Source organism: Pan troglodytes, chromosome 8, assembly GCF_028858775.2.
Source record: "Pan troglodytes isolate AG18354 chromosome 8, NHGRI_mPanTro3-v2.0_pri, whole genome shotgun sequence".
NCBI lineage: Eukaryota > Metazoa > Chordata > Mammalia > Primates > Hominidae > Pan > Pan troglodytes.
Genome location: NC_072406.2, coordinates 47,281,251 through 47,297,182, shown reverse-complemented (window position 1 = coordinate 47,297,182; position 15,932 = coordinate 47,281,251). Strand labels below are relative to the sequence as shown.

The window sequence follows — 15,932 nt, the reverse complement described above, 5'->3', positions numbered from 1 at the left end:
GTGCATGTGTCCCTAGATATTTGTGCACACAAAGTGATATGCTGTAATTTCCCCTTTATTATAGGAACATAGGACTTGCCATACTGAATCAGACCATTGGTCCACCAGTTCCTGTAACCTGCGTCCTGCCTCCAATCCCTGATGCTTCAGAGGAAGGCGAAAAACTAAAACTAAAACTCAAACCAAAAAAAAATCCCTAAATTCAGCTAGTGACCTTTTGAAATGCTGTATATATGAGTTGAAGAGTCATTCATTTTCTTCCTAGTCTGTTGCCCTGATTTTGTTAGCTACAGCTTCATTAGTCCTCTTCGGTTTGCGTTATAGTTGACATTGTTTCCTCTTCCTTCTGCTAGATATGTACTGAACTCTTAAAACTCCAGATGCTTCCCCAGGGCAGTAACTTCTCTCCCAGTTCTGTGTTTTGTGATGTGTATGCCCTTTTACCACTTTGGGCTGGGGGTGACAAATGCGTTACTATTTAATAAGGGTAGGCTAAATTGATGTTTTTATGGTTTGGATGTTTTCTTAAGATAATTTTTTACAATTTGTACCGGAAACTAGGGATTCTAAATAGTTTTACCCTGACAAGTATATATGCATATTTTGATTCATCTTGTGTTTTGCAAATTTGAAAATTCCTCACTCTTTGTCAGTCCTTATTCTAGTATCTTTGGCCATAAGAATCAAATGCAATTTGTGAAATTAGTTAGCACTTAAAGTTAGAAATCCTGTTCAAGACGTTACCTTGCAAGAGAATGCCCAAACAAGGCATTAGGAGAGGTATGAGACAAAAAAATTAGGGAACTTGACAAAACACACCGTTTCTGAACCAAAATTTGGATTTATGTTTTTCTGAGTCATGAATTCCATAGTTCCAAAGACATTAGGACTTTGGATTTCCATTTGCCTAAACCAATAACAACAGTGTTTATTGATTTGCACGGTATCTAGGCGCATGGATATTCCTCAGACTGTTTGGTTAATGATTGTCTTCTATATGTTTGGAATCACTCCTTTGTAGACATTAGTGGAGGTTGAGGTATTTACTTCATGATCTGCTATGATACAGAAGGAACTTTGTATTGAAATTCTGGCTGATTACCTTAGGGAGTTATTAATTTTATGTTAACAGGTTGAATTTTCAAATGGAGTAATCCCCTATGTAGGACTCTAGGCTAAACGGAGCTTTGAGGCTTTGTGATGCATTCCTATGTGAACATATCCCTGGTGAAAGGCTTTTAAAAGATACACCCCAAAAGGAAGAGCCTTTAGAGTTGAAAGGATGTCAGATGTCATCAGTCACACTTTCCCATTTAACAGATGAGGAACTAAGTCCTGATATCCCATGATGTTTTTTGTTTTACTTTGTTTTTGGCTATTTCCTTTTTCTAAAAATAGCCCTCTCTGGGGAATGCTGAGATCTTCATTCTTTATTAGTATCAATTTATAATTATCTACATCTGTAAGCAGTTATTCGAAAGTCTCCAGATCTTATTCTATCCTGGCACCCATGGTGACTAAAAAAATCAAAGACGTTAAATCTTTGAAAACAGCCTTCAAACCACATACTCCAACCAACTTACCTTATATGTCGGGGATTTATGGAGCAAATACATTAATTAACTTGACAGAAGTTGCACACTTTCTGTACTTCTGAACCAAAATTTGGATGCATGTTTTTCTTTATCATGAGTCACACCTGATTAGGATTTCCTTAGCTTTTGTTGGGGTCAGACGGGATTGTGACCAAAGGCAAGATTTCTCTGTCATCTCTTTTGACAGAATTTCCACAATCATGGATTTTGTAATAGTCCTGGACATTCATCAGAAAGTAACCTGTAGTGGGGCTGCCTACATAGGATTCTTCCTTTGAAAAGCCTTAAACATTTTTCTAATGGTTGGTCTCTCTTAACTAACAATAAAAAACAGCAACAAGGCAGCTGGGCACAGTGGCTTATGCCTGTAATCCCAGCACTTTGGGAGGCCCAGGCAGGTGGATCACCTGAGGTCAGGAGTTCAAGACCAGCCTGGCCAACATGTGAAACCCTGTCTCTACGAAAAATACAAAAATTAGCCGGATGTTGTGTTGCACACCCGTAGTCCCACCTACTGGGGAGGCTGAGGCAGGAGAATCGCTTAAACCCAGGAAGCAGAGCTTGCATTGAGCTGAAATCGTACCACAGCACTCCAGCCTGGGCAACAGAGTGAGACTCCATATCCAAAAAAAAAAAAAAAACAAAAACAAACAAACAAACCAGCAACAAGGATAATCAGCATAACTGATTTAACCAGCACGTCCATTTCGTAAAAGACATCACACATTGTCATTTGTAAGCCTGGGACTTTAACTATTTCTCAACTTTTTTAGCTGAATAATTTTTCTTTTTAAAACAAAACTGAAATCTGTTGTATCCATTTTAGAATTTATCTCAGTAGTTTGTATATTCATATATATGTGGTGAGTTTAAGAAGACGTATTTAGAACATTTTTATCTTGTTAGCAATTTGACATAGAAAAATGGAACATTAATGTTTTTATTGTGAGTCATGTCACTGGCACAGTTTTCCTCTAGTATCATGTGCGGTGTTACCTTCTATGTAAATTTGCCAACGAATAAATGTTTAGTGAACAAACATTTTGTATTTCATTGTTTCACTCCTCTACAAGATACTGACTAGTTTACTTAGTTTGTAGGTCACTAGTTAACTAGTTGAAGATAGAGGAAAGTTTACCTATCAGAAATAAATTGAAGCCTTCTCAAGTCATAGAAGGTTTCACATTTATGATGTGCCAACTACTAGCAAACATAATTAAGGGATCGTTGTGTTGTCTAGGTGCAGCTTAGTAGAATATGTAGTTAAGTTTTTTAGCTGTCCATTACCCTGGTATAATCTTGGAGCCATAACCCAAAACTATATTCCTGGCAAGCATGTTAAGAAGTGGAAAATACGGGTTTTCAAATCTTGTGAAATATTGAGCCTTTCAAATCATGGGTGAGAAAAATAATGCTAAATTATTTTCTTACTATGAGGAAGATTTCTTGCCATTTATCTATGTATACAATATTTTATCACAACAGTTAAGGTATAATATTTCTACTCAGAACAACAGATTACAAAAAAAATCATATGCCCCTTTCAGTGTTCCATATTGCTTATTAGGCCATCTCTCAGAATATATTGTGTAAAACCAGAAGTTTTAATTTTGTGTTTAAAAATGAATGCACTATGATTATACTGTAATATTTTCTTTTAATAAATTATGCCCGTGTGAGTATTTGGTATTTAATATTGTGACATGCCTCATCAGTGGTGAGTTGTCCATTGGGGTAACTGGTTTTATAATTCTATATACTTTGAAGGAAAAAAGTATGTCTTGAGAAGGAAATATTTCTTGGCTAATAGTGCCAGAAAGTCCCACCTTATTGATGAATGACACTTTTGCTGAACAGGTTTCTATCCTAACATTCTAATACTGTATTAGAAATAAATGAGTAATTTGAATTCAGGTAAGGGAAATGGCTAAGTATTAAATTGGATTTACATTTTTATCATTAGCATTTATATAAGCTGTTAATTTTCATAGTTTGTCAAAATGGGTGCATTTGAAATCAAAGAGAAAGTTTTTCTTGGTAACATGCTGAGAAGGGGTTTCAGTGAACTTACAGTATTACTACAATAGTGTAGTTGATGTTAAATGAGGAATGCAGTTGAAATCCCCAGCAAGTTTACTTTTTGTGGGTTATCCTGAAAAGATGTAGCAATTTAAATAAATTTTGCTCCTTTGCTGAAATGTCTAGAACAATACAATACAGACTTTTAAAAATCCTTCACGCTTGTGTATGCCATCCCAACATCCTCAGTCATGGCCTGAAAAACCTCTGGCCACTCAGATCCTAATTTTTTGCATCAAGATCACTCCAGGTATCTCTCCTTTTCTAGGCTTTGTTTCCGGTAATACACATCTTTTAAGTGTCACTTGACTGCATCATGGGCTTTTCTCCATCATGCATTTAATAATGATGTTGTTGCTATCTAAAATAAATATCATCATTTCTTCTGGCAGAAAAGATCATATTGACCATTTAAAACCTAATTCTGATGTTAACTTTTGCCAAGATTTCCAGCACTTCCTACCCCCAGTAACCCAGGCAATTACAACACAAGTGAATGGCTTTGGACTCATCTCTACACCACCATACAATTATCACTGCTTGTAATTCTTTCTCCTTCACTAGGGCATACGTCCTTTAAGGACAGAGACTGTGTCTTGCAGTACCTGCTCTGCAGCAGTTGCTCAATGAATGAATGAATAAACAATGCAAGTTAGTGGGGCTTCTTTGTAAATTTCCTGGTAATTTTTCAAAGGACATTCACAGTTTAGAATGCGTGTAGCATTTTCACATTCGAAGACATTTGAGAGAGTATCTTTGGCTTTAGGAAACTTCAAACCAGAAAAATTGCATGCATTGCCCTGAGCTATATAGTTGTAGCGTCAGAGGTAGTAATAGACTCAAGGTCTCTGTTTGACAATGATTTATAAAAAATAAATGTGCTAAATTCTGTTTTGTTCTACCAGGTTGAGCAGATATGTGGAAAGTTAGACTTTTACTAATATAGCAAAGTATTAAAATTAATAGATGTAACACTTTGATCGATGTCTAGAATTTTCTCTTCTTCTTTTTTCACTGGACAGGTAAATACCAGCTGTCCCCTACAGTGAATATGCCCCAAGATGACACTGTCATTATAGAAGATGACAGGTTGCCAGTGCTTCCTCCACATCTCTCTGACCAGTCCTCTTCCAGCTCCCATGATGATGTGGGGTTTGTGACGGCAGATGCTGGTACTTGGGCCAAGGCTGCAATCAGTGATTCAGCCGACTGGTAAGCTCATCGTCCAGGGTTGGAAAACATGAATTAATTACAGTCCCATTTTATGTTTAAGTGGCTTACTGCTAAATACAGTTAATCATTTTTTTAATAGCTCTATCTTCATGGTTTTTATATACTTATCACTCTTATAATAAAAGATTATACCCGAACTCTGTAAATTTAATTGTTTTAGCCTTCAAGAGCTATAGTTAGTAATATAACCAAAACAATGACAAAACTACTACCAATCAAAAAACCGTGCTCATTTGTTTTTCACTTTCACTTTATGATTTATTTCACATCTGTGTTAATTTGATGCATTGTTTTTCAATTAAATAAATAAATTCTTGGCAACTCCCTAAATTGATGGCAACAATTAGATAATTTTGCAAAACTAAGAGTTGATGTGTTCTAAGAGTGGGAGGAGGCTTTTTTTAAAGTGTTTTTTTTTTTTTTTCAGAGTGCTATAACCATACTGTTTAAAATGCTTTGTAATTGCTTTTAACATAGTGACTTCTGGGGCACTCCCTGCTATTTTCTTTCCTGTGTCTTTCAAAATAGAAGAAAGCATTTGATACTACTGAGCCAATGTGTGGCTCATGAAGGTGGATGTGTGCCTTAATGTTTATGCCTAGTAATTATATACATCAATAAGCAAAAGCAAAGTTCCTCTTGGGGCGACCTCGCAAGGTTGTAGTGATAATTAACACAAACCATGTGAAGTATTGTACCAGAATTTTCTCATTGCCCTTTCTCTGGGGTCTTTTATGAATATATCAGCAAAATCATATTTAAATGTTATGGTGTTGTTCCTTCACCACTTAGCCATTCCTGCTTCCTACTGTTTTTCTGGCTTGTGTCAACATTAAATATTAGATAGGAGGTGTCTGGGGGACTGGCATTTATTTGCGTTACCATTTTTAGTGATGATCTTAACAAAGTGAACCACTCCCCCAATCCTCTTCCCTGACTCTCCACATGAACACACAAAATACAGTGCATTTATCTGTTAATTATGAAGATGTTCTCTTGGAATAAATCACACCTCTTATTTGGGACCTTGAAAAGTTCATCTCTAGCTTTTCATTTCTTTCTTTTTAAATTCTCTTTTTGAAAGCACAGGATTTAAAAATAGAACTACCCTCAAACCTGCATGATAATGGCCCATCTTTGAATGAGGTTTTTGATTAAACATAGAAGGGAAGACTACAATATAAAGTAAAAACCCATTTGAAATCTGCAGATGGTGTTACATTGACTGCTGTGTCTCATATCTCTTTCTGAAAATGAAAGTAGCAACAACACAGAAAGCAAGGATTAGATAGACGCAGTGTTCATCTTAGGGACAAAAGCCTTTAAATCTCTACCATGATGAGAAATTGTGGAGGTGGTCATAGTCTTTGGGGCCTTATAAAGCAGTATATTAGTAAAAATAGATAAATAACGAGAAGGGATAGATTGTGGCATTAATTTCCCTAAGGGGGATTTGCAAAATGGTGAGGACTTGTATAATTTTGCTGTGGGGAATGTGGGGCAAAGAAAATAATATGAATGAAGGGTTATCCAAACAAGAATGCCAGCTGTTCTGAATCACAGCAGAAAATGCAAGCTTTTCCAGCCTGACAATATCTTCCCTAATCCTTGATGAAAATGCTATGAAAACAAAAGGCCAATAAGACAGGATTAATAACTGGAATTTTAATAACATTAGGGGTCAGGATATGGTTACATTCTTTAAAGAATCAGCTGTCATTCCTGCAATCTAACTTGTTAAATATTCCAGTGTACTGTTTATTGTGTCTGAAATAAGTTTAATGGGAATATTGATAGGGAAGAATTAATTTTGTCATAATTTAAGAATATTTAGTTATTTAAGACTCTTACTAATGCACAAACTCATTTGACATTTTAAATTTTATATGTAGTTCACTGCACAGTTGTCGAAGGCTATGTCAAATGGCTAAACTTACTTGTTTACTTATAGAATGTACTATTTTCAATCCATTAATTGAGAGAACATTAATAATGTGTTTCTGGGGGAAAGGAAATAACAGCAAATTCTAATCTTCATGGTAACATAATTTTAGAGGATATAAAATTAAAGGTGCACCAATATGTGGTTTTCAGGCGAGATTGGCAGTGACAATTTGTATTTCTTTGAAAAATCTTTTACCAACAATTTATTTCTACTAACACTGTATTTCATATGCATTCTGTTTACGAGTTTGGTGCAGTATTGGAGTTGAGGTTTTTTTTGTTTTGTTTTTGTTTTTGTTTTGAGACGGAGTCTCGCTCTGTTGCCCAGGCTGGAGTGCAGTGGCTCGATCTTGGCTCACTGCAAGCTCCGCCTCCCAGGTTCACACCATTCTCCTGCCTCAGCCTCCCAAGTAGGGAGTTGAAGTTTTAAATTATTCTAGAAGAGGTAAAAAGAATTGGTTAGCATGTGCAGAGTGACTGAAGAGATCCACTGACAATATATAAAAGAATTATTGGAAATATATTATTTAGAGTTTGCTGTTGCAAGATTGTGTCGTATTACTTATCATATGGGTTTTGATTTTTTACTTTTAGAAGTGTGTTTTTTCACTTGGGTGTATGTGCTCTCATCATATAAGCCATCTACACCTAAGCACAGTAGTATGTGAAGGGGCATCTGAGGGTAGATGTCTGTCATCATAATTTGTGTTTGATAATTTGAGATAGTCTTCATTGGGTGATGACTGACTTGTTTAGTAGTTAGCAATTTACATGGGGCTTTCACCTTAGGTTGCTGAATTCTCTCGTTAGCTTTTTAAGTGAATGAGACAACTATTCTCTTTATTGAGCATATTTAATACATAATGAGCTCAAAACATTTCAAGTCACCCTACCCAGTGGCAGGGCTTTTGCCTGCTATCTTACTTTTCAAACTTTTACCATAGCTCTTTAAGAGCCAACTCTCATTTCATGCACAGTAAACTGCAACTAAATTTCTGATGTACATCCAAAGGTTGACTGTTTTTTTACTAGTATGGATGATAGTTCTTATAAGGCCATAAAGGGTTGGAAAAGCTTGCTTCCATCAGAAACATGAGGAAGACTGTCATAAATTCAGCTGACAGTGGAAGGAGCCCTGGGCATTTTTAGTGTGCTCAGTTAGCTGTAGAGGGATGTTCTCTCACCTGGCCAGATAGGCAAGGTGGCCGGACCTGATATAGTAGAGCTAGTATACTTACTTACCCAATGTGCCCAGCACAGAGAAAACCCTTTTCATATTATGAACTGTGGCTAGAACACCTTATAGCACTTTAGAATGTGTTCACAGATTTTTACAAACAGGAGTGATTCTGGGACATCTTCAACCACTTGCATTGGAGGAACACTTCAGAAGGCATCCTGTTACCAGGGATTTGCCATATGCTTCCTTATCATCCCCACTTGAGCCACTGTGTTGGTGTCACCCAAATCAAATGTCATCTAAACTTAGTCATGTTCTTCCTGATTCTCATATACTGTTTATTCACTCATCTATGCATCCTCAGCATCTGTTTCAGACTTCTGGTTTAGTATTTTTCTTATGAGCTCATAGAGTACAGGGAATCTTTCTTATCTGTTATTTGGACCTACGTACCTGGCACAATGCCTTAATCAGAATAGGTTCTAATAAATGTTTGTTGAATTGATTTCTTTGTTTTAATATTTCAGAGAAACTGCAGCCTTATGAAATGGCATGCCATAATGACATTTTTTTCTTTCCTTAAAACACAACATAAAAGATACATAAGAAGGCTAGAATATACTCTTTTTGAAACTTCTATTTAATTTCAATTTGTATGGTCACTTGTTCGCTGCTAGTGTTTGTATATAATATATGACAGGTTTCCTGAAAAATTCAGTTGTTCTAATATCAGGCTCATTTTTTATGATCATCTTGAAATAATTCTGTATTGTCAAATAGAGTGAAGAAACAGAGAGGAAAGTAGAGAAGGAGAAAATTCACATGGAGAAAGAGTTACTCTAAATGTTAAGTTAATTTTGTATTTTTCTATCACTTTCTATACAGCCACAGTTTTTTTTTAATGGACTGTATTTGTATTATTTAGTTCAATTTTTCTTGAGGAATATACATATGTATATTTACACTTGCAGGTATGTATGAACCTCCCTAAAATGGATGTGTGCTATTTTTAGTAAATATTTTTATGTTTATTTTTTCTTCACTCCAGCTCTTTGAGTCCAGATGTTGATCCAGTTCTTGCTTTTCAACGAGAAGGATTTGGACGTCAGAGTATGTCAGAAAAACGCACAAAGCAATTTTCAGATGCCAGTCAATTGGATTTCGTTAAAACACGAAAATCAAAAAGCATGGATTTAGGTAGTGAGTACAATCTCCATGAATCTTTATCTAAATAAGTTTTAAATGCTTTCAGGATAAAATTGATGGTCCCAAGCAGATGTCTGTTTACTTTGAGCAATAGAGAAAATAAATGTGAAATGTGGCAATTTGGCAAAAATTAGTTTTTCTCCCAGTTTGAGATAACGATATTACTCATAAGTGGCATGTTTACATAATATGCAATATGTTAATATATATGTTTTCTTAAGAGAATGGAAACAAACACATGTGCATATCATGCTATGTCCATGTATCTTTATTTTACAAAATGAAATGTTTTAACACTTTGGCTATTTAAAACCAATTTCATTGAAATTGTATTTGGTTGGTTGTGGGATTTTTGAACTAGAAGAGAAAATTTTGGAGAGAAACCATTATCTCAATCCATGTCTAGAATTTGGTTACTTCATGATGTCTTCCTTTCATTGCTGTTCTTTAAGGTTTATTTATTGGAAGCTTTCATATTTTGATAATTAAGGCATTTAATCAAAGTAATAATTTGAGAGTATTTATTATAGAAAGTATTTAAGAGCAAATGAGAGGAGGAAAATAATCATAGTTGTTCAAACACCAATCAGGTAGTGTCTCTTTAAATCCAAATCCACCAAAAAAAAAAGTAAAATAATTAATTATATTTATACACCGAATGATTTAAAACCTTTGTTAATCAACTGTAACTTATGCTGTTCTCTGGTGGCTGTTTGTATTCCAAGACTAAAAGCATTAATTTATGATACGCATAAAGAAAAATTTGGTGATGCATTGCCTTGGCTTATTATGATATGCTAACATATAACACACATGTCTGTGAAATGAAATGACTGGCATATTGCATGGAGACACTGCTTTTTTTTCCTCCTTTTTTGATTATGAATGTTTGCTTGATGTTTCATAGTATTTGCATGAAATATTAGCTGAGGATCGTCACCTAACTAAAAAGATCTGGGAATGGTGGAAGCATGATGGGCTATGGGAACTAACTGGGCTAACCATTATACATTTACCTTTTAACAGTAGCTGACGAGACTAAACTCAGTACAGTGGATGACCCGAAAGCAGGTAAGAATGGACAGTTAGACTGTTGCCATAGAAACGATGGCCCACATAGCTTATCACAGTTATAGAGCTGCCAATCATATGCCATGTAAACATACATATTCCAGTCTTACGCAGATGTTTTCATTGTGAGAAATTGAATTACATAAGAAAAGAAATATTTTCTGTTAGTAGAAATTTATCAGTGGTGTACTTACTAAATAGTAATATGATTTACTGCTTCAAAAAGGCTAGAAAAAACAACCTAGATTTTCTTAATTATATTCATGTATGGATGTTTTATCCCAATTTTTAAAAAATCAAAATCCTGCAAATGTGATCTGTTATGGTAGACTCCTAGGTTTTTAAGTCAGCTATGTGATGTCTAGGTTAACATCCAAAAAGTGATTCTCAGAGTGGTGATTTTGATTTGAAAGATAATAGTGCCAATATAAATATTTTTCATTGTAGGACAATGTCCGGTATTGCTATCATTAGTCATTCAGAAAGGCATATTCTTTTTTTGATGCTGGAATTAGCTTATAATTAACCTGACGTTGGATTAGACTATATAATGCATATGGCTTCATATCTTAACTTTGTGAGCTTGTTCTAAATTCGTTACTTCTAAAATACTGCCAAATCATCCCATAGAAACAATGGATTATATTGAACTGGGATTGCATTATAGTCATCGATTTACTTTTTATGTTATTGTATGACAGTAATCACAGGAAAGTCTTTTAAGTGTAGTTAACGTGCTTTGTATAATTGACCATTTATGACTTATTATAAGTTTGGAATAGTGTTTTAATCTGTATCCAGTATGATGTAGTTACACTACTTAGCACTAATTAGCTTCAATTTGCCTTTTTAACTTGCAGTGGTAAATTAGTTTTAGCCGCTTAAAAAATGTGTATCCCACATATATATATGTAAAAATTATTGTAAACATGGTTGGAGTTATATTCTTTGGAGTATAAGATAGATTGTAAAAAAGACATCTAATAAATCATAAGATTAACTGTATTGCACGGCAATTAACCGTAGCCTTATCCCTTACTGAGTTGTTTGTTGTTCTTATGAAACCTAAAGTTTATTGAAGCAGAGCTAAAGAGAAATGTTATGTGATAGTTCACATATGTAAAATAGTAGTTAGTTTTTAGAGTTAGCAGTATAAGCAATAACCCCGATCCAAGTGAACAGTCATAAAAACCAAATTGAGCTGCTCAGGTAAAGGACCTGACTTCATATACAATGTCAGTTAGGTAAAATAAGAAAAATACTTAATTTAACCAACTCACAGCTACTATAAGGAAAAGGACAGTTTATTGTGATCTACAACATAATGATATCCAAGTTATAACTCAGTGCATTAGATAACTTTCATGGAAAGTCATTACATAAGTTTCAAGGCAGATTTTATAGTCTAATCAAAAATCAAACTGTGCTAGATTCTAGAGAAAAAGAACTTTTTTTTTTTTTCACTTTGTGCAGTCTATTCTACCAAATTAAATTAGAAAATCTTGGGGCAAAAAATTATTACAAAGATGTCAAAATACTTGGTCTGTTGATTTTACATCTAAATGAATAAAATACCTAAAGTAGATATTTTATTATTTCCCTGTCCCCTAATATTAGACAGTGAAAAGATTTTCACTTATTTTTCTTTCGTCACTTCACTTGACTTGAGTTTTCAAGAAAGATTATGATTTTATAGATTAGTCCAAATGTTTTTGGGAGAATCATAGTGGCATTTTAGCATTGAACATCTGTCTAGCCTAGCCATAAGCCTTTCATAATGAAAATTGAATTACATTTCCTTCTGCCCCTTGCAAAAGACATCCTTTCCTTTCTTTTTTTTTTTTTTTGGCAAGAGGGATATTACTAAGTAGGAATAGGAAAATAGTATGATTATGATTTCCCTCTTTTTTTTTTTTTCCATATTTAGGAATCTTGTATCATATTTTGGGGATAAATATTTCTCCTCAAATTATAACAAGGGAGAACAGGTATAAGAAGAGAATTGGATTTCTAATGGTTTCATTCTTGAAGTATAGAGATTAGCAAAGTATGCTAATGACCTAAAAGATATGTGTAAAGTAAGAGCTTAAAATATTGTTTTAAAATTAAGACAAAAGATACTGACTTTTATGGTGTAAATAAAAACAATCTTTTCCATATATTTTATGTACAAAAAGACTTTTTCAATTTTCATTACTAGTAAAATGCTAAGTTTGTATTGTTAGGGAATCCTTTTAATTTTTTTCTAAAGACATTTGACTGAATCAATGTGTTAGGGATTTTAATAACTTCACTGAGAAATCCTAACATATCATTCAAAACCTTTGTTATAGTTTCTTGGTCAAATATAGTACTAAAGTGTATGTTACTCATATTATAAATCGAATGTTAGCAAGCTTTTTCTGTAAAGGAACAGATGGTAAATATTTTAGATCTCTGTTGCAACTTTTACATTCTACCATTGTTGAATGAAAGTAGCCATAGACAATATGTAAATACATGGGCATGGCTGTGTTCCAGTAAAATTTTCCACATTTGACTCACAGTTTGCTGATCTGTGTTACAGATTCAGAAGTTGTAGATAATTGACATTTTGTATAATTTTTTATTATAAAAGTTTTCATCTATACATAAATATACAGAGAGTAGTTCATTGACCTTCCACAAACCCAGGGCCCACCATCCACAATGGTCAACAGTTTGCCAAAAGGTTATTTCAGAGTGTTATGAATTTAGGGAAACAAATAGGTAGGTAAGCTCTGAATTGCACTTACAAAATTATCGTTTATCGAATTATACTTTGACCATTGTTTTTCTTTCCAAGTTTGCCTGTGTTTATGCTTAGGGACACTCAATTTTAATGAATACTCATGCCATTTCTGAAATTCATTATTTAAGTTTTTATTGCTGTCAGTACACTAAGTAAAATCTCAGCTAACTTTACACAAAGAAAAGCTTAATATATATAAATGGTGTTTTTATGAGAATTTTTTCTGGAAGCATGAAATCTTTATTCATGATATATACTCACATACAAATACATACACACATACACATATCCTTAATAAACTCAAGAAAGCACCAAATATTTGCCCAATACATGTTTATGGAAGCCAAATATAGCTGGTAAATTATGAAAGTTGATAGGCATTTATTCATAAAAGGGTCTTTCCAGTGCTAATTCTAGGAACTATAAAGGTAAATATCCCTGCCCAGGAATGATCTTTTCCCATTCTTTTTCATTCCTTGATTTCTTATTATGTAGGTTTTTGGAACAAAATTCATTTTCCTTCCTATGACATGACTTTTATGAGTAATTTAGAAAATGCAGTTGTCAAAAATTGTAGTGCTGCCCAGAGAAAAAGTAAGATGGATCTCATTCAAAGAAATAAATCTCATGAACTTTTGTCATAAAATAAAGAAATATAGACAAACCTGCATTGAGAAAGCTAAATATGACATCTTTTTCTTTCCAGCACAACAATTTGTGGAATATTATTTCTTCATTAGAATCATGTGTTTGCCTTCCTGTTTGTACCACATTTTAAACATATCTATTCTTACCCAAAATAGCTTCATTTAACATCAGTGAATCTTAAAAAATTAAATTTTGTTTTGAGTCTTTCAGTGTGATTTTAATTCTATTTTATTTTCTGAGCTGTGAAAAGCCTATGTCACAACTATTTGTCTTCTGGGTAATAACATGATCAACATATGGGCTGATGACCCCATGCAGAGATAAACTATTTTGTTTCTCCTACCCTCTATTTTTTTCACCTGTCTTTTTAACAGTATATATGAAGAACCAGTTCTATAACCTGGATTGCCCAGGTGGTGGTGCAGAGCTGGTATTTCAGTCATCCGGAAGCTAAATTAGTCTACCTTTGAGTGTCAGGTCAGGCAGTGATGGATGAGGCTGTCTTACCCGGTTAAAGAAATCAGTTTTGATTGCCTTCCACAACTTGGTACTATTGGTATTATCTTGGGTCCTTCTGCCCTAGATCCTCAGGAAATAGAGCCAAATTTTTGATTCCCGTAATTTGTCCCTGTCATCCTCATGAAATGTTCTGGTTAATTGCTAAGTCGTCTTTCTTCTGTCCATCACCTGTTTTTCAAACATATTGTTCCCAGGCCTAGAGATAGAAGTACTCATATCCAGTCTCCCCTTTTTTATTTCCCTCTGAGAGACAGCCCTTATGTAATCTGTTTCCGTTCAAAGCTTGTGTTACTCTTCCTATAGAATATCCATATTTCCCAGGGTTGGGTTTCTACCTGCTACCAGGTTGCCCTAACTGTTTTGGTGACATGTTGGCCCCTGTGGTCTTACTCCTTATGCAGTGTTGTGGGTCTGCAGTTTAGCAAGGAAGAGACTTGACAATGCACATTGATATGCATGTCTAGCTTCTGTTCTAAATAATTTTAAATTGCCAAAAAAAAAAAAGGTTTTAATTAAGTGCAAAGCTTATTCTTGGTTGTTTACCTTAGCCTTCTCCTCATCTTCCCTTGCTTTTCCAATGAGCTTCCAGGTTATTCTGGTTCTTTTAGATTATTTCTATTACTGGAGCAAAACGATTTGACAACAATTTCATCTGTTGAAATTTTTTTTAAAAAGTAATGACTTAGAGTTTTTCCTAATGCAAAGAGAGAAAATAGACCAAGTCTAATATAAGTTCGGGAAAAATAAAAATTAGCAACTATTACTTCATTTATTCTTTGTCTTTTCCATCTGCATTCCAGAACTCATCATTGAGCAAATAATTGTTATGTACCTGAAGTTTTCGACAGTGCATATTCAGGTACATAATTTTCACTAATTCACACTAACATTTTTTTTCTTGTAAACCTTCCAGGTTCTCCCAGCAGAGATGTGGGTCCTTCCCTGGGTCTGAAGAAGTCAAGCTCATTAGAGAGTCTGCAGACCGCAGTTGCCGAGGTGACTTTGAATGGGGATATTCCTTTCCATCGTCCACGGCCGCGGATAATCAGAGGCAGGGGATGCAATGAGAGCTTCAGAGCTGCCATCGACAAATCTTATGATAAACCCGCGGTAGATGATGATGATGAAGGCATGGAGACCTGTAAGTTTATAATGGCTGAAAGAATAATAATTAAAATCAGACTCTATTTCTTAAAGTGAGCTCCAGGGAGCCCTGGGAGTTTTCTAAGACTCTTCAGGGGAATCTCTGAGATCTCTGAGGTCTAATAATCTCTTATTTCATAATAAGACGATATTATTTGCCCTTTACTCACATTCTCTTATAAGTATACACTGGGGTTTTCTGGAGGCCACATGTCCTGTGATACTGCATTAGATTGAATGCAGAAGCAGATATGAGAATCTGTCTTACAGGCCAATATTAAACTAAAAATTCTGAAAAAATATTTAACAGTGCCATTGTTCTCACTTCTTTTGGAATATATATATTTTTTGGTAAAAATGTAATTTCTCTTAACACGAAGTTGCTTGTTTTTAAAAAGTAATATTTTAAAACCTTCCCAGTTTTAATTCAGTACATGTTGCTAGATATAATCCACATATAAAAAAGTTATTTGGAGTGCTTAATAATTTTCAGGGGTGTAAAGTCATCCTGAGATCAAAATGTTTGAAAACCACTACTTTGTAG

General features: G+C 34.4%; 1 protein-coding gene across 27 annotated transcripts in view; it reads left to right on the top strand.

Annotated features, from left to right (window-relative positions):
• PARD3 (par-3 family cell polarity regulator) overlaps positions 1-15,932 on the top strand; it is a 708,800-nt gene that overhangs the window by 469,592 nt on the left and 223,276 nt on the right. For 12 of the 27 annotated variants that reach the window (XM_001146047.7, XM_001146208.7, XM_001145133.7 and 9 more), the window contains 4 exons: positions 4,697-4,886; positions 9,080-9,231; positions 10,264-10,308; positions 15,159-15,386. In XM_001146047.7, coding sequence (XP_001146047.6) covers positions 4,697-4,886; positions 9,080-9,231; positions 10,264-10,308; positions 15,159-15,386 — 615 coding nt within the window. The remainder of the gene's footprint in view (positions 1-4,696; positions 4,887-9,079; positions 9,232-10,263; positions 10,309-15,158; positions 15,387-15,932) is intronic. The other 15 variants (XM_001145290.7, XM_001144902.7, XM_001145519.7 and 12 more) reach the window with 4 other exon arrangements.